At 46.8% G+C, this 19,109-nt stretch overlaps 1 protein-coding gene across 2 annotated transcripts in view; it reads left to right on the top strand.

The window, feature by feature from the left end:
- Positions 1 to 887: 887 nt before the first annotated feature.
- Positions 888 to 19,109, top strand: part of Rtkn2 (rhotekin 2) — a 62,155-nt gene continuing 43,933 nt past the window's right edge. Inside the window, exons 1-3 of one of the 2 annotated variants that reach the window (XM_021635247.2) lie at positions 888 to 1,114; positions 6,615 to 6,811; positions 15,572 to 15,630. In XM_021635247.2, the coding sequence (XP_021490922.1) occupies positions 1,076 to 1,114; positions 6,615 to 6,811; positions 15,572 to 15,630 (295 nt within the window). In that variant the 5' untranslated portion in view covers positions 888 to 1,075. The remainder of the gene's footprint in view (positions 1,115 to 6,614; positions 6,812 to 15,571; positions 15,631 to 19,109) is intronic. The other variant, XM_060369417.1, reaches the window with a different exon arrangement.

The following is a 19,109-nucleotide window of genomic DNA, read 5'->3' as shown; positions in this document are numbered from 1 at the left end:
CACTTAGTTGCTGTAAGGAGGAGGTTTGTGAGTAAGATGACCATGTAACTTGAAGTCTACCCTGGGACAAGCGTGAGGAAGGTGGAACACTGGGACAACAGACCCAAGAGAGGATGTCCAAGGTAAATAAATAAGCAGGGTCAGACAGTTGTTAGAGGGAAGAGTGAGGTGAGGCCTTTTGTGAGGTGAGGTAGAATTGCTGACTAGGTAGAGTCTTCCCTCGGGAGGAAAATGTCCTAAGCCCTAGACATTTCCTGTACAAGATAAACCGAGGGATAATTCGAAACACTTTACAAGGGTGTGTACATCCTTTAATTAAAGGTAGTGTTTGAGCTGGATAGCTCAGTGGTAGGCCAGTTGCCTGCCATGCTTGAGGCCTCTAGTCCAACCCTTGAGACCAGGCTTCTGGAGAGCGCTATTTGCTGCCACTTCAGAAGCGAATATACCCAGGGACAGAAGAACTCGCAAAACGTCTGATCAGGTGTCTGTCTTCCAGCCTTTGAAGAGCACGATCTTTGGGTGAAACCATGTTTGAGAGCCAGACAATGGGACCTTCTATCCTTGAGTAGCCTGTGGGGTTCAGCTCAGCGGCTCGGTCCACGGCTAAAGAACGTCAGGCGGGATGCAGGAAGAAGCTTAGCTCTCCAACCTGAGAACACCTAAGGCCCCACCCCGCCCACTGGCTCAAGCCCCGCCCACTAGCAGAGACACCTCCCTTTCCCCCAACTCCCCCGTCTGGCTTCCGTGCAGCCCACCCAGGCGCAGTATCTTAGTTCAGGCCCCGCCCACCAAGGCTCCACCCACCTGCCGGCCCCGCCCACCACACTCCCAGGCCCCGCCCTCCCCCCCGCCCGCGCTTAAGTCCCGTCGTTGCCGAGGGTCGGCTCAGAGCCCTCGGGTCTTCCCGACTGCGCTGGCGGCGGCAGCCGGAGCGCCCCCAGTGCGCGTGCGCGGCGCCGAGGGCTGGGTTCCCCCTGCAGCCCGCACTTGGTACGGCCGGGCAGTTGGTGCGGTCTGCAGCTGCGGCCCCGGGGCGCGCTTTTCAAATCGTCCGCGGCTTGCGACTTGCGCCGGGATGGAGGGGCAGCTGCTGAGGGTCCTCCCCGCGCAGCAGGTGAGCGAGGCAGGGGGCTGGCGAGCTGCAGCCCGGACGGAGACCCGGAGCCGCGCGTGCTCCGTGGTGTTGCACGCCCGTAGGCTGCACCCAGGGAGGAGACCGAAGCCCAGGGCTGGAGGAAGACGCCGACGCCGGGGCTCTTCCCACCTGCGGGTTTTCCCAGGCTTGCAAAGGAGGGGATGCCCCAGGAGCGGGTGCCCGCATACCTGTGCATCTAATGCAGGGCGCTGTTCACAGCGGGGTGTGGGCGAGCATTAAACTGTGGAGGGCAGAGGGGTTACAGAAAGGTGTAAGTTTAAGCATGGATTCTTGCACAAATACTAGGAAAAAGGAGGACGGTGAATCGCGAACAAATCCAGTGTTTGCTTTTCTGGCCATGTAAAACTCTTATGCTTAGTGTGGTTGAGAATATTTCTTGGCAACATCAGTCAAGTGTTAAAAGCATTCCTTCTGTTCACCGTTTTGGCATTTTAATGAAAAGAAAATCCTCGTGTCTTTTTACCTGCATCTTCACTTCCATTTTAATTTTCCCTTTCTTTTGCATTCCTGAGGTATAGTAATTTGAACCATATACAGCTGACACATTTGTGGGTCAAGACGAAGACTGCCGTTTCATAGAATTTCTTTAGTAGATATGGCTTTGTTAGGAAGTCCTCAGTAATTCTCTGAAAAGTTGAGCCTGGCTTCGAGTTATCGAGCAGACCGTACAGATAGCAACATGAGCTGTTTTCTAACAGTCACTGAACTTGCAAATCTTTTGTAGAGCATTTCCTCTTTTTTTATTATGACTTCTGCCTGTCCTGTTTACATTTTGCAAGGATAACCTTGAATCGTGCCTCCACCTTCCTTCTGTGGAGATTATAGGAGTGCCCCACCAAGCCTGACTTAGGTGGAACTGTATGATACTCAAATACCATATATAGCAACTATGTTAGGGCTGGTTTACGTAAATATGGTAAGATACTAAATTTCTAAGCATTATAATATCAGAATAATTAAAATGTAGAATCGGTTTTTGTTTGTGTCTTGAAGATAAACAACAAACTAGTAATAGGTTTCAACTTCACAGGAATATTGAGTGAGTGAGGGGAATTTTGTACTTGGCTAACACTGGGTTGCTTGGTGTGTGTGTGTGTGTGTGTGTGTGTGTGTGTGTGTGTCCCGTGAATGAGATCTGTGATCTGATAGGATGAGACCAGAGGTTTGGTCCTCTGAGCTCTACTGCAACCTGGGAGGTGCCTCCCATTCCTCACACACAGCGTACTGGTTTGGGACTGAGAATCGGGTCAGATCTCACTATGCTGTGCAACTCTGAATAGTCCATGTAGGGTTCTGGGTCCAGGGAACTGAGGCCATAGAATTCAGCTGCAGAACGGCTGAAATGCCTGTCTTAGAAAGGTGTAGGGCTCACTGGCCTCTCTATCTGAGGGAGCATAGGCAGTGGCAGGAGGACAAGTTTGCGAAATGACTGTTTTTATTATATCCCTTTGTCCTACCCCTCCGAGCAGCTAACCATTCTTCCTTGTACAGTTTAAGCTCCTACAGAAAGCACAAGTGGGAATAAAGTTTGAGAAGAAACATTTTTTGTCCTTATAAATTGTGAATTAGATTACTCTCTAGTTTCTCTTCTGTGCACATGTGTGTAGAGTTATGCTTGTCTGTGCACGCACATAAGGAGGGCAGAGGTCAACTTCAGTGTCTTTATTTCTCCATTGTTTTTTTTTTTTTTGAGTCAAGATCTTAGTATGTAGCCCCCAGCTGGACTGGGACTCAGTCTGTAGGGCAGGCTGAACTTGAAGTCACAGAGATATGTCTGCCTCTGCCACACCTGTCCTGACATGAAAGGTGTGCTCCTGGGTGTGTGTGTGAGGGGGAGACCGTATCTCTTTTTGAACCTGGAGCTTTTCCTTTTTGCTAGACTGACTGCCAGAAAGCCTTCGGGATCTGTCTGTCTTTCCTTCCCCATCACTGGGGTTACGCAGGCACACCCTGCTGCCTGACTTTTCTGTGGGTGAACTCAGGTCAGTGAGCACTCTGTCCACTGGGCCATCTCACTCTCTCCCCACTTCTACTTTTATTTATCTTAAAGATTTATTTGTGTGTGTGTTGTGCTCGTGTGTGTGGGGTACCTGGGAGGCCAGGGGAAGGTGTTGGGTCCCCTGGAGCTGCGCGTTGTGGGTTCTGGGAACCGAATGCATCCCCTGAAGAACAGTAAGCCCTGCTGTTGAGCTGTCTCTCCACCCCCTACCCCCCACCCCGTACTTTCAGAGGGTCTGCCTGTTCTGTTTTTAGCTTTGCTCTGTTTCTTCTTAGCTGCTGTTAACTTTAACTACTTCCTGTATCAGGACAGCGACGTGGGTTTGTTTGGCCCGATTATACGCAGGCCCTTATCGGGAGAATGGAACCCTAAAAGTGAGGGAGGCTCTTCTTGGGGACTCTCTGTCCACCACTCCAGCAGGACGCCTGCAGTCATCCTTAACTTTGCCTGGCTGTGCCCTGGGGGGCAGAAACAGGGATGATATCAGTTCTTCAGACCTCGTGGAGGCCGGTCAATGTCACTGCATGAACCGTGGGTGCCCCTGCTTTCGCGATCCCCAATCCCACTGGATGGCCCCAGAGAGCGATTTCTCCTGGGCAGTACCATGCATACCTAAGTGAAGACTGGTCCTTTTGCTCTGTAAACTGTTCCTTGCCTAGGGCTGCCCAGTGTTGTTGGTGAGAGGGTTCCTTCCTTCTCCATGTAGAGTGGGTGTGTGCTAACAAGTTGTGTGGGAAACACAAACTTGCAGCAGTGGTGTTCAAAGATGGTGCATGCGTACACCATTTTTAAATGTCTCAGCTCGGCCATTGTGAAAGTGGCCATAGTCAGTATAAGCCAGCGTGATTCAGTACCATGCTTTTTTATGAGGTCCTGTGACTCGGTACAACAACAAAAACCAGGCACCAACCAGGCCAGAGTTTGCTAACTTCTGCTGCAAAGGATGAAATTCTAGTAACTGGCACGTATCCCTCATTTCTTTTGTGAACATTAACTTAGTTTTAATTAATCAAGCTTTTGTTTGCTTTCCTCTGAAGACCTGAGGGTTCTTGTCTTTGCTATTTCCCAAGCTTCTGTGGCTTCCTGAGTCCTTTTCAACTGGTGATGGGAGGAGGCACTCCTCGCAGACAGGATGGAAGCCCCAAGCCCAGGCGAATGTGTAGCGTGGCTGTGGCCCCCTGCTGGTTCCGTCAGGTTGTTGCAACCTTAGGATCCTGGAATTTCACCGTCCCAGGGGCGCAGTCCGGCTGAGCCCCTGAAACAGGAGCGCAGCGGTTCCCCACAGGTTGAGAACCCCTGCACTGAGGCCCCTAAACGCCTGGCCCTGCCTCCACAGTCCCTGGATGAATGGGCCAGGTACTTTTGTGAGGCCCTTGCCCTGTGGCGCCGCTTATCCTCGGATCCACGCAGCCAGCTTTCAGACCTTCTGTGCCAGTCTGATCAACTGTCTCGTCTCTGCGTTTAAAAGGCAAAGCTGAGTTTTGAGGGGCCAGATGGCACTTATTTATATTTGCGCCGTGGGGTAAAGCGGCTCATCTCAGCTTCAAGTCGCTCCCAGCGTGCTGCGCTAACCAGCCTTCACCGTTCGTTACTGCAGACATGTGGGTCACATAGATGGCTCTTACAGTTAATTGCTGATGACGTGAAAAGGAAAAAAAAAAAAAGACTTTGGGGCCCACGAGTCCTACACGGATGAAACAAGAGTTGGTGGCATACAGCCATGCGCAAAGAAAGAGCGGAAAGGGACGGCGCCCTAGCCGTGTGACGACTCTGTGATGTGATTACAGAAGGTGGTTAGAGGGCTCTGTCCCCTTGCCTGAATAGCTCAGCCGACTAAGCCTGGAGAGTCAAGTCAAACCATCTAGCAGTTTGCTTTGGGGGGGCTAACGGTCAAAGACGGTCAGCTCCCCTAACCGGCTTCTTTTCTTCTTTTTGAAATGACTGCCCACACTTGTATGATTAGATCCTAGTCACATTTTTAAACTGATATTTTGGTACAACCGGAGAGTAATAGTTGTGACTGCTGAGGCCAGGCCAGGCTCCTCACTGAACTTTTAGATACGCGTGGGTTTTGCACTTGTGCATATAGATGGAGGGCCTTTGTGGCTTATCATGCTTACAGTTTCTGGGGATGAAGTGAGGACTGTGCCTGTTGCTGATAGACTTAATGGTACAGACAAGATCTGTGTTTTGAATGAGACCATTGCAGACCAAGAACCAGAACCAAACTACAAAAGAAATTTCTTGGTGAGCTGAGTCCCTGTCGCAGCAGCCAAGGCCTCCGGCGATTCCCAGGCACGGAGCTTCTAGCCTTGGCTCCTGAGTTTCGTCTCTGTTGCTCCCTGAGATGACCAGCCCAGCCTTCTCTGAAGCTGAGCCTTGGTGCCTTTATTCAGCTGTCTGCTCTTTCCGCGTCCCTCAGTCATATGGCAGCCTCCTGTGGCACTCATGATCTGACCCTGCGTGATGAGTAGTGCTTATCCTTGGTGTTGTATGCTTAAAAGACATTTTTATTTATATGTGTGTGGTAGGAGTGGGGAAGAGCGTGAGGGGAGATGTGGAGAGGGTGTTGGTTCCCCTGGGGTTACAGGCAGTTTTGAGCTGCCGGAAGTGTGTGCTGGTCGCTGAACTCCGGTCCATTGTACAAGCAGCAAGCATTCACCTCTGCTGAGCAACCATCTCTCCCTACTTATTGTGTATCTCCAAAGGTTGCCTTAGCACATGTAGCAAATGGCCAACGCATTCTTGCTCTGGAGGTCAAAAGTCAGCACGTCGGCAGTTCCATCTCTATCACCCTCTGTGGGCCCTCGAGAACTTTCTCTCTTGCCTTTCTCAGGTTCTGGGCCGGTTCCCTCCACCTGCTGGGTTCCATCTCTGTCTTCACATGGTCGTCATAGGGCCCTCTCTCTGTGTGCCCTCATGTGACCAGCTGTGTGTGTGTGTGTGTGTGTGTGTGTGTGTCTTTGTCTTCTTATAGGCCCTCTGTGTCTGTATCTATATGCAACCTCTCTGTATGTATGCCTGTGTCTTTACGTGGCCTTGTGTCTTTTCGTGGCCTTATTAAGATTTGAGACCAATTCTCATCCAATGTGATCTGGCTTTAATTAATAACATGTGCAAACTTCTGTATACAAATAAGGGCACACTTTAGAGTTCTAGGCAGACATGAGTTTTGAGAACCCTGCAAAGCTAATGGAGTTTATGGTAGCAACATGTTTTTCTCATCTTTGTTTCTGTTGGTTTTAGCCAGTAATGATGGAAAGAATTCCTAATAATGAAAGAAATTTAAGAATTTTGCAAATGGCTTTCTAAAATAGCTGTCTTTGTTTCATTCTGTGAAGCTCGGCTTCATGCTCAGAATGGCACGAAAACAAATGGTGTCTAGCACATTTCCCATTGCCCGTCTCCAACGGTAGTTCTAGACTATCGCGACCTCTTACAAGCGGCTTTCTATTTTAGGACTGCAGCATCCGGGAGAAAATAGACCTAGAAATCCGAATGCGGGAAGGAATATGGAAGCTGCTCTCCCTGAGTACAAAAAAAGACCAGGTTTTACACGCCGTTAAGAACCTCATGGTGTGCAATGCTCGGATAGAGGCGTACACGGCAGAGCTGCAGAAGCTGGAAAATCAGATTGGGGATCAAACCGGAAGACGGTTAGTGCTGTTAATTTACCTTCACTTTAGTGTACTCCAGTGTCTGAAGAGGAGACAAAATGTAATATAAGTGTAAGTTAAAAAAAAAAAGTGTCAGGTCACCAAACTTTTTAAAGGTTAACATATGTTGGAAGTGCCAGCCGACATTAGAGCTGTGTGGACAGCAGAGCTCAAAATGAACTCATGGAACACTTTTCACTCTAATGTGAAAGTGGGTTAGGAGCAAAGGATGAAAAGTGTGTTAACAAGATAGTCTAGAAGCCAAGAGTGGAGTCCATAGGAAAATGTCTTTGAGCAATTAACTGATGATCCTAGAGAAGGAGGCTCAGTGGCTGCTCTTGTGGAGGACCCAGGTTCAGTTTTTAGCACTCACATGGCTGCTCACAGCCATCAGTAACATATGAGTTCTGAGGACCTTATGCCCTCTTCTGTCTTCCTTTGGGCTCCCAGCATGCATGTGCTGCTTAGAAACAAAAAAAACAAAAAACAAAAAAAAAAAAAAAATTTAATTTCTTATAGATGTGCCAGTTATACTAAGAATAATAGCAGCTTGGATAAACTGAATTGCGCGGCTCACAGATTATAAACATAAATGGAAGGAAACTTACAATAGTCAAGAACGGCCCTTCCTATCGTGAGCAAGTTCCAGAGGAGGGTTTGGTGCCCTCAGAATGTTGGTAACTAGTTCCAGCCAGGGCTTGCTGCTCAGTTTCTGGTCCTGTGGTACCTGTCATTCCATACTGCCCTTGTGAGTAGATGGAGCATTTGTGTGTCCTATTTTATATATCCTATTTCACCGACAATGCCAAGTCTTTCCTGGACCTTGGGTGAACTCAGTTTAGAGGATAGATTTCAGTGCGTCCCTGGTTGTCTGTAGTTCTGGTCCAAGTGAAAGGCCTCTCTATGTACTTTATTGGTCTTTGGGTGGGGCACCGTGCCCCTCCATTAAATTCCTTAAAAGTAAGGTGTAGACATGTCAGAGAAGGTTTCTGTAAGTGTGAAACAGGCATAGGGTTGCAATACAGCAGACATCTCTGTCTATATCTTCGCTCACCGTAGATGCTGGAACCTTCGTGCTTTAGTCCTTAAGTTGTGTTATGTGGGGATGATAAGGTAACATCTCTTTGTAGATTATATGTATAAACCTGATGGAATGCTTTAGCATTCAACATCTCTTCTTTGTATTGCATGCCCCAGCATTACCCATAAAATTATGCCAGGCTCAGCATCCAGGAAGACCTTTGGAGGCTGATGCTCCTAAGCTGGACCACAGGTCAGGAGAGGATGTGCTATGAATCAGGAGCTGTGCCAAAGTTAGATGCCAACAGCACACCACAGAGCAGAATATGTTTGAAGACACAGCTTGTGCATCTAGAAGGTGGTGACGTTTGGGTTATAGGCCTGGCTTCTATGAGGATTCATTTGAAAGGGAGGGATCATTTAAATTTGAGAAGCCTTGGTTTAAGAGGTGAGACTAGGCATTCACTCTTATATCACCATTTCTCTAGTTCTGGGATAGTCTTCTGAGATGCATATTTACCCCTATTTACCACTCCTCAGGCAATTGTGACAAATTGTGAATTTAACATTTTGTTAACTTGTCATCTTAGCTTTTCTGGAGTGATGACTTATAAAGAGATCAAGAAAGCCTAATCCATATTAGATTTATATAGCAAAGGTGGGGCCGGGGAATCTGGGACTCTGCGCTGAAAATATGCACAAGTTTCTGAGTTTTTCTTTTCTCCCCTCACAAATGAAAATCCCTTTTTCTGCGCATATACATATTTATATTTTCATCATTCACATGAAAGCACCGTAGCCCTTTACTGACATTTCTGGGATTCAGATGATTCCTGGCTCTTCCGTGTGATCCATCTGTTTATAGCTTCCTTTTGTATCTGCGGATACAGCCTGATACATTATATTTGGTCAAATATAATGGGAGTTACAGTTCTTGCCTTCTCATAGTTCCGGTTGTGAGCTTAGCTTTTAAGGGCTGAGCCATCTTCTCAGCCCCACTTCTTGCCATGACTTTTATTGGACAGAAGTCATTGCAGGGCTGGTGAGAGTCCTCCCACAGCTTCTCCAGTTCCTTGAAGAAAATGACACAGACCCTGCCATTTGATTAGTCAGGTTCGCCAAGCAGCTGACACTTTTGTGAGCTTACTGAGCACTGGGCTCCGATGTCCCTGTTGGAAGGGCGCCGTGTGACAGTGTGTGATCGCAGGGCCATACAAGAATCTGCAGCAAACGCATTGCCCTTGGAGAACCAGGGGTCTGTTTCTTAGTTTGTTTAGTGCTTGAGGGAGATAAAAATGCTTTAATATATTTACATATATATGTAGGTAGTACATGTATATATTATCATCGGTTAAAATACCATTTCAATGGAAAGGATACCAGCCTTAACTCCTCTAAAATTTTACACTAAAATGTCAGAAATTTTCATAGACTCTAGCTTGGTGGTTCTCAGCCTTCCTAACGCTGTGCTCTTTAATACAGTTCCTCATGTAGCAATGACCCTCCAAACACAAAATTGCTTTCATTGCTACTTCATAGCTGTGATTTTGCCACTGTTATGAATCGTAATGTAAGTGGCATGTATTTCCCGGTGGGCCTGGGGGTTGCGACCCACAGACTGAGAACCAGGTCTCAGGGCAGACCCAGATCAGTGCGCAGTGGTATGGCTGAGGACTGCCTGGTGTGAGCTGGCTCTTGTGGACTGAAGTGAGGAGGAGGAGGAATGAAACTGCTCCCCCAAAACAAACGGCAGGCGCAAGCCAGCGAAGGGCGAGCTAAAGAGGACAGAGAAGAAATGCGCTTGGTTGATGATTTACGAAGGGTTAGTCATTTCCTTCTAAGCAGAAAGAAGCCGTGTTTGGGGGAACAAAATAATGAAGAGGCCACATTTTAAGACAAATGGCTAAGAACAGGGAGACACAGAGACAGCAGTGATCTAGTATGAAATAGCGCTTGTCTTTGTCATCAAAGGACAGGGCCTCAGTGTGTAAACCTGGTTGGCCTAGAACCTACTGTGTAGACCAGGCTGACCATGTACTCACCGCATCTCACCTGCCTCTGCCTCCCTACTGCTGAGATTATACATATGATCCACCATGCATGAAATAACTTTTTTTAAAAGGTTTACTTTATTTTTAATTGTATGCGTATGTGTGTATTTGTTTTTGTGCGTGCGTGCGCATCCGCATCCATGCGTATGGTTGCCCTTGACAACCAGAAAATGGTACCAGATCCCCTAGAGCTGGAACGACAGGTTGTTGTGAGCGCCCCCACGTGGTGGGTGCTGGGATCCAGACTCCAGTCCTCTGTAAGAGTAAGTAAGCACCACTGGAGCAGTCTCCCCAGCGCCCAAAATGACTTGATTAGAGAAAGGAGGAAATGCAAACCAGTGGATGAGTTTCTCACAGCCTTACTCCTGGGTCTTCACTTAAAGTGCTCGGTATCACAAACCACCACCGAGAGCTGGAAGAAACCACCAGGTTATCTCACTTTAGCAAAAGGCTTTTAAAACCAAGGCCGCAGGACACCTGCCCCATTTGTTAACTTCTGTTTACGCGAATTGAAAACAGAAAGTCTCTGCAGTTACAGGTGGTGTCGGAGGGCGGGGGGCATTTGCCCTGTGCCCCTTCTAAGTTAGAGTGAAAATTCAGCTTCACCTTCACAGCAGTCACCTTTCGTGTTCCGAGGCCACCACTGCCTCCTGTTGCCCATAGTGTCTCAGTTTGCCTGCTTCTGCCTTTTAAAAAAAACCTCTTTATCAGGAGCGCTTTCCTAGATAAGCATCAGAGTGTGTTCACCCAGTTGGTTAATCTCTCGGCACCAACGCTCATCCACCGCCTTCTCTCTCAGTGCCTGCCAGCACGCATCGTTCTGCAAACAGGACGTCGCACCTGAGCAGTTTGGCATGTGTCTGTCTTTAAGAACATTATTCTGCACAGTCAAAATACGACTCCGTGTGCAAAATGTTAATAATTTCGTATTTTTCTATATCCACCCTTATCTGATTGCTCACAAATCCCTCATAGTGGTTTTTTTTTATATATATACTAGAATTTGATTAATTTTCATGCAGTGCGTCTGGTTACATCCCTTTGGTTTCTTTTAATTAACCTTTTCTAAAATTCCCATGTCCTTAACGCTTTGAAGAGTCTAGACATTTCAAACCTCTTAAGCGTGTTACCATCTGCACCGGTCCCGCAGTTTTCTTTCGTTGTTCTGGAGCCTTCTCTGTGTTCTCACTGTGGCTGGAAGCTCACTGCAGGGCCTGATGGCCTTGAACCCGTGGCTATGCGCACGCCAAGTAAAGCCCCAGACTTGGTTCCTTCTCTGTTCTTGATTTTGAATCCGTTTTTGCTGTCCAGACTCTCTGGGGTGTGGCCAACCAGGAGCGCTTGGTTGGCCCGCTCAGCCCTTCCCTTACAGAAAACTGACTCTTCCTCCACCAGAAGACAGCTTTTTTGCCAGTGGCTCCTCAGCTCAGGTGGATCTCAGGAACCCCTACCCCTGACGTGCTGGACCCCTGACTGGCTCTCGTGTAGGCATCCACAGCCGCTGTGAGGTCTTGAGTGCAGGGTCCTGTCATGTCCAGCAGGCACTGTTTGGCTCTGGTTCTCCCCGACCTCTGGCCCTTAGCAATCTTTCCTGCCTGCATTCCTGGGCGGCCCCTGCAGGGGTACACAGCACACCCGCTTATTCTCTGCGCTTGGCTTGCGGTGTTCTGCGTCCACAAAAGAAACTTCTCTCGTGAGGTTTGGGAGCTGCCCTGATTTGTGTGTAGAGAGATCTGAATTTGGAGGGCATTTTGATGCCGTGTCCATTAGTAGGGTCACACCTGGGATCCAAGAGCTCCCGACCAGATTGACAGTACAGCATGACTCTCCTCTTGTGCAGCGGGCACTAAATCGAGCAGAAAGTAGTGCCACCGTGGCACCCATGTGCATATTATGTATAGCTATAATAACTAGACATTATTATAGCTCACAGGGTTCCCAGCTGGCTAAGACCAGTGATAAAACCTGTTTCTTCTGTTTTCAGAAAAAAATTTCATTTTAGAAGATGAGCTGTTCATTTTACCTGCTTTGCTTCTGTTGTTGTTGTTTTTCGTTTGCTTGTTTTTTAATTTAAGAACTCTCGCCACTTGCACGGACCTTGGGCCCTATCCGTTGTGATCTCTTAGTACTCAGTCGTTTTCATTCTTCGGATTCTTTCTCTTCTCGCCAGTGGCATCTTGAATCTGCTTTTTTTTTTTAATGTTGATTTACTCCTTCTGGTTCCGTTTCTCCTTCTTTCTTCTCACTATGTATCTGCCTGTGGTTTATTCTTCCAGCCAAAGGTTGGTGTTTTATATTCTTGTAATGACATTTACGTGCCTTGGTCCTCACAGGCCATGACCTGTTTTAGCTACACACGATTCATTCTGGGGTATTGTGTTTGAGTTGTATTATTTTCTCGATTTTGAAGATGTGGCCGCTAAAGTACATTTTCAGCAGATTCTCTGCTTTAGAGTGGCTTGGTATGGACAGGACGGTCTCTTTTTGGAGTTTATCACTCTGTTCATAATAATACAGTAGTGTTTTCCTGTAACCAGGCCCTGGCGGTGTAAGTGGATGTTGCTAGAACGGCTTCTTCGGTTTGTTACTCAATAGTGTTTTGTTTTTAGAGTAGTGAACCATGCCTTTAATAATGATGGTTTGGGGGGCGCTGGTTGGCTGGCTTTCTGGCTCTTGGATATGGTGTCATTTCTTAGGGTCTTAATGTTAACCGCTGTCTTTTTATTTTCAGGCCAAACTTCTCCTCCGCTGCGTGCCACTCTCCTCCACACTATTAACAATAGTTGAACCTCAGTAATTTTCAACCCCCCAGGACCTACTCTTCCAGGCTGGCATAACATTAGCTAGTGGTTACCTAACTCTGTGGGGTGAGGTCTCCAGGAGCTCTTCCGTGTCTTCCACAGATAGTGGTCTTTTTTTTGGCAGCCTCTGTTTTCTTGTTGTACTACAGTAGGTCTTGCTTTTTGTCTCTGGTGGGATGGTAGAGAGAGCCTTAGATGGCGGTTTCACAGGGACTTCCGGTTAGACTCTGCCCACGTTCGCAGCTGTGTCTTCTCCCTAAACCCTGGGCTCATCCCTGCAGCCAAGGAATCCGTGCTCACAACGCAGTGCTCATGTTCGAGTGACATCTTAGAGAACTCCACAGGTTTCAGAATTGTCACTTGGCTCGGCAGTTGCGTGAGGTAACTGGGTATTCCCCTTCCCTTATTATGGATGCTGCCGGGCTAGCAGCAACTCACTAGAGGAAGTTGATGGGTGAAGCCCAAAGCTGGAGTCCAGGTCTGCTGCATGCACCGGCCATTCCAAGGATGTGGATGCATGCTTCCCACCCTTCCCAGCATCGGTCCCAGGCGTCCCTGGTGTCCCCGGCGTCCCCAGCCACGTGAGGCACTGAACTGGGTGAGGCACTCAGCACACAGCCCCCTCCTCTGCCCTCACAGAGCTTCCATCTCAGCACTGTCCTCTGTCAGCCCCCATCCCCCACCCCAGCCAATCCAGCTCTTCTCCTCTCTTCAATGTCTGAAGTGCTTTATTTGGCTTTGTAAAAAAAAATAACGTTAATTAGAGTCATTTATAGGATTGAATTATGTGTGTCATTCAACATAAGTTGTGAGTTTTTAATAGTGCCGAAATAACTTTGCAAGTTGTATGGGCCTGCCAGTCCTCACACTGCAGCCTCCTGCTTTATTGCTTACGTACTATAAGTTAAAAGAAGAAAGAGCCTAGAGAGGAAGTGAAAATTCTGTACTTGTAGTAGTTCTATAAAGAAACATGTATTTAAAGACGTTGCTGAATTCATTTCTTATATTTTAGATGGCTTGGTGTCTATGGAAGGGGTAGGTATCACAGGGTGGATATAATCCAGTATATCATGAAGCTATTATCATCACATATCAGAGCTCTAGGGTGGCTTTAAATTCTATGCTGTGCATTTCTGAGTGTTGCAGTTTTCACTCATTTGCATAAAAGGTGGAGGGTTTTATAATCTCCTTTCAAACTACAGAACACCATTTAGAATCCCCTCATTATTTCATTAGGAAAATGTAAAATATTGTTGCCATTATGCTATTTATTGTTACAATGCGCTGGTTTTGGCAAAGAAGTGCGGTTTAAAATCCCCATATGGAACAATATAAAACAGGCCAATCTGTGTTTACTCAGAGCATTTTCATACAGATTTTTGAGTACCAGAGTGGCACGTTGGCGCCCTCTGTTGCTCATTTTCCGTACCTACAGGCGACGTTTTTGTTAATTTCGGTTATGTATGTCTTTTAGGGGTTGTGAGGAGTTTAGTCAGTGGTAGAGTGACAGGCCCTGGATTTGGTCCTCAGCCCTGGGGGAAAAATTTAGCATCTACATGTCTCACATGATGATGTTATAGACTCAGTTTGTTTGGGTAAGTACGCTCACGGAACTTTGTGATCGCAGCCTTCGGACTTGACATGACCGCTGTGGGTTTTCAAGCAAGTGTGTCTCTAACTTAATAAAAGGGTCCTATCGAACAATTTGATTGTGAATTGGTAAAGTTTCCCGCTTCCTTAACCTGGAATGACAATTTTGAGAGTATTGGAATCGAAAGCAACCCAAGTTCCAGAAGTCTGAGGTTTGATTCTTCCCACCTTTAAAAACAGACTTAATTCTGGAAAATTTTATGTTGAATTGAATTTATATTATAATTTCAGAATATCTTTAGGTAATAACTCTGCAGGACTCTGTTCTTTCTTTATACTGTGTGGACCCTGGAGATCAAACTCAGGCCCCCGGGTTTGATGGCAAGTGCCTTTACCCACTGAGCCATCTGGCCCTCCCTTGCTGTGTTTGTGAGACAAGGTCTCCCTAGGTGGCACAGACTGGCCTTCAGGGTGTGATCTTCTGGCCTGAATGGTTCCTCACTTTGCTCTGAGTGATATGAAATCCTAATTTGGGGACTGGAGTTGTCTTACATCTCAGAATTTCCTTAAAAAATGGTTTTCTGTTTTTTTCTCCCCAAATTCTATCCTCTCATATTCGTGCATAGCATGTTTGTTCTTTGGAAGCTACAAGAAATGAGTTGTTATGTCAAATGCACATACATATAAGGTAGAAGGTGATTTGGGGGAGTATTTTTCAGTGTTAGGGATCGCAGCCCACAGAGTACCTGGGCAGCACCTGACTCTTTCGGGTCAGGGGAGCTGATGAACTTGAAATTCAAGTTTTGAGATTACAGTTCCAGGGGCAATACTATCCTTGGGATTGAATGTAAAAAAGGCCATCCCCAGCCACACCTTTAATCCCAGCACGCAGGGAGGAAGAGGCAGTCGGAGCTTGTGAGTCTGAGACCAGCCTGCTCTACAAAGTGAGTCCAGGACAGCAAAGGCTACACAAAGAAACCCTGCCTCAATAAATAAATAAATAAATAAAGGAAAGAGAGAAAGAAAAAGGACATGTCATCGTACAACCAGTATACATTAGGAGGAATACTGGTTTATGTAAACTCAAAAGAGATTATCTTGCTGTCTCCTTAAAGCTAGCCAGCTCTCCATTAAACATCCTTGGAGCCAAGTACTTCACATCGGTCATTCTCGTTCATAGGTACAACCTTAGTTTTACAGCTCAGCTGCTTGTAAAAGACTTGGGATAAAAAAAAAAAAAAAAAAACCTTCTTATTTACAAAGAGTTTTTATGATGTTGATGTGTTTTCTCTCAATAGTGATGTGAGTTTTGAAAGGAAAGAAGGAAAATCCTGCAAAGGGAAGATCGCCCTGTCAGGTACGCTGCGGACGTGTCGCTCGCTGTGTGTCGCCGAATGTGTCTGTGGGGTGGCTAGCGACTGGCCTTGTGTATTCTGTATTCCCAGTCTGTCCGCTCCCTCGCTCATACCCCCATCAGAATATTTACCCTCGATGTTTTTATCACTGTCTTCTCAGTCGTGGGTCGGGGAAACTGCGTCATTGTGCGGGTTTTCCTTCTGTTGGGCTGGGGGTGTGTGTGTGTGGAAGGCGTGTTAGGTGACCCTCCTGCTCTAAGTGCCTGAGCTGGCCTGCAAACCCACATGCCTTCTCTCCCTTCCTTTTCTGTTTCCAATGATTGTCCAAGCTGCAAGTTCTCGTGGGGGATGGGGGTGGAGGGGGAGGGTGGCCCGTGTTCATCTTGTTTATCACGTTATCCCAGAGCTGCTGTCACTGGGATTGGCCCCTGGTGGTTGCTTGGCCATTATTGGGTAGCCGATTGACCACTTTCAGCCTGTGAGAACCCAAGTGCCCCAGCCCCAGCAAGTTTTCCTTTCTGGCCCAGTTCTTTCCCTGGCCCTATCTCCCATTACACAAGCCTTGCGCTTTAGGCAGATTTTTTTTTTCCTTCCCTTGTCAACACACGCCTTGGTTGAGACACCTAACTGGGTTGTGAAATTGTGGCGTTTTTCTCCGGGATCTGTTTGCTTATCTTTAAACCCTCCCATTATGATGTTTCCTGTCAGCAGAGGGAGGAGGTACCTCGCAGCTAGATGGCGCTCAGGCTGTTGGTCTCAGTTTCTCCAAACTGTCAGCCCCTCGCTCCCCTGCTATCCCCCCCAACCCACAGTGGTGTGGAGATGCCACACAGTTAGGGTGACAGGAATGCTGATGTCTCAGGTCAGCACACCCTGGAAACAGCAGTGTGGCCTGCACTGTTCCCAAGTTATAGCCTAAGTCCGAGCAAGATGGAGCACCTGCAGCTGTGTCACCTGGCCTGCCACTCAAGGGACTGTTCTCTACCATGGTCGCTCACAGACCTGCATCTTATTTAGGACCACACTGGCAAAAATCGAGGAACTGCCCTCATGCCCTCCGCTAAGCAAGAAAGAAGCGCTTCGAAAATTTCGGTGAACCACGTAAAAGCCAGTTGCGTGTTTGTGGTTATCTCATGCCAGCCTCCTCCTGTCGCCTACGGGTCCTCTGCATCGCCTGTGTCCTGGTCATAATCCCCCTTGTGCCTGTGGCCGACATGAGGCCCACTGCTTTGACTGCTGTTTCCTTTTGCTGCCAAACAGGAGACTCTCCTCTGTGTTTAAGTACATTCTAACATGAGCAGATTAAATATTGTCGATCTTAGCCGGGCAGTGGTGGTGCATGCCCTTAATCCCAGCAGGGGTAGGCAGGCTGTAAGTTCCAGGCCAGCATGGTCTGCAGGGTGAGTTCCAGGACAGCCAAAAACAAACGAACTAACTAACTAACTCTATATGTATATATATTAAAATGTACATATGTATGTAATATATATACTAGCTCTTTAGAGGAGATTTTCAGCCATCACTTAAACATTGTCTTCTTTCCTTGCTTCTAATGAGGTACCGCTCTGTAGGCAGATGAGGTAGGTGACCTGATCTGTGACTTCTGCGGCTGACATCATCTGTTGTCGATTTGAGAGTGCTTGTTTTCTGCCACGGCATTTGGGGGGGGGGGGGTCTGAAACAAAAATACTTAAGTTAAAGGGGGCTTTTCATGATCACAGATACTTTCGTACAGGAGCCGAGGTCTTCCCAAAATCTTTTTCGTTTTGTTTTGTTTTGTTTTATTCCTGAGACATTGTCAAATGAAATTAAGATGAACCCCACAAGTTAGGATGCATATATTATCAACATGATTTTGGCGAACTGGACTTTTGCAGCCAAGTGTCATAATGTTTCTAAGACTGCGCTGTAAACAAGACAGACCTGGATTTTGCCTTTCTTGTACCTGCTTCCATTGTCCAGATCTTCATAACTATAAAAATAACGGGTTCACCCCCCAGCCATCCCAAGCCAAATTCAGTGACTAAGCCAAATCAGTTACCCACACAGATCAGCGGTTTCACTTTTCTTTCTTTCTTTCTTTCTTTCTTTCTTTCTTTCTTTCTTTCTTTCTTTCTTTCTTTTTCATTTTCATGTGTATATGCATGCTTGCATGTGTGGGGACTGTGTAAGTGCATGCACATTCTCAGTTATTTTTTCACATTATTAACTTTGAGGTAGGGTCTGTTGGTCAAACCCACAGGTCACTGGTGATGTGTAGTCTCTAGAGCCAGCTTTCTTTGGGGACCCCCCCCCACTTCCGAGGCTGGAGTTACAGTGGCTGCCATAGCCATCCGACATGTAAGTGGATTCTGAGATCCAAACTATGGTTGATCAGCACGTGCTCAGCCACTGAACCATTGCCCCAGTTCCTAGCTTTCCCATTTCCAAAATTAGAGTCTGGGACGTGATACATCAGGCTAGCTATGCCATCTTAGTTTGCCATAAAATATCAACAAAGACATAGAAACAAAAAACAAAGGTGGACTACAGTAAGCTAAAACCCAGCTGGTCGTTTGCCAGAATCTAGGTGTTTCTGTCATTCGAAGCTGGATCCTTTGCTGTCTGAAGAATGTGCGGCCAACGGGGACACGGAGGAGCAATGTTCCTTCTCCCTTTGGTTATGTGGAGCTGAGGTGAGGCCTGGAGAAGGGCAGATTTGACCTCAGGCTGTGGGGAAGCAGCTAAGGAAGCCTGGGTCAGTGTCCTTCAATGAGAGGGAAGAGCTAAAACTTCCATACCCTGCCAGGACAGCTGTGAGTGAGAACCCTCAGCCACTGTGAAGCGAAAGGAAGCAGCCATTATAGTCAAGCAAGAAGTGAGTTTGGACAGGCTATCGGCCAGGTTATAACTGTAAAACAATAGAGACCTTCCTATTAAAATCAAGAACAAAATAACAGTGTCTATTATGTCAACGTAATTTAACACTGGTTTGGAATTGCCGCTAAAATAATGACTGAAAAACAAAGCTATTGAAAATGAATAGGCAGATTGGATACTCTTGAGGCTAATGAATGGCAGATGGATATGACCTAAGGGAAGTCACTGAGATACTTGAATTAAAGCATTCAAGAAAATGTGACTAGATTTAGGATAAATAAATAAAAAGTGGTAGTTTGTCTTAAAAGCAGCAATAACTTGCTAGAGAACATAATGGAAAAATGTAGTTTACCATAAAATAACCACTCCCCTCAAGCATTAAATATGTAAGAATAATCTTAATTAAAATGGAAGGGTAGGAGCTGGAGACGTAGCTCAGTGGGAGGTTTTCCCTGAGCCCGTGGCTTGATCTCCAGCCCTCAAACAAACAAAATGGGCCAAAGTTAGAGTAATTGTTAAAAGTGAATAATATTAGGTGAAGATAAAATACTAAAAAGTTATTAGTTTCCTGTACCAGTGGGTGGGTTCAGCAGATAAAGGCACTTGCCAGCAACCCTGATTC

The sequence above is a fragment of the Meriones unguiculatus genome, chromosome 16, assembly GCF_030254825.1.
Source record: "Meriones unguiculatus strain TT.TT164.6M chromosome 16, Bangor_MerUng_6.1, whole genome shotgun sequence".
NCBI lineage: Eukaryota > Metazoa > Chordata > Mammalia > Rodentia > Muridae > Meriones > Meriones unguiculatus.
Note: the sequence above shows the minus strand (reverse complement) of the source record. Positions and strands in the feature narration are given on the sequence as shown.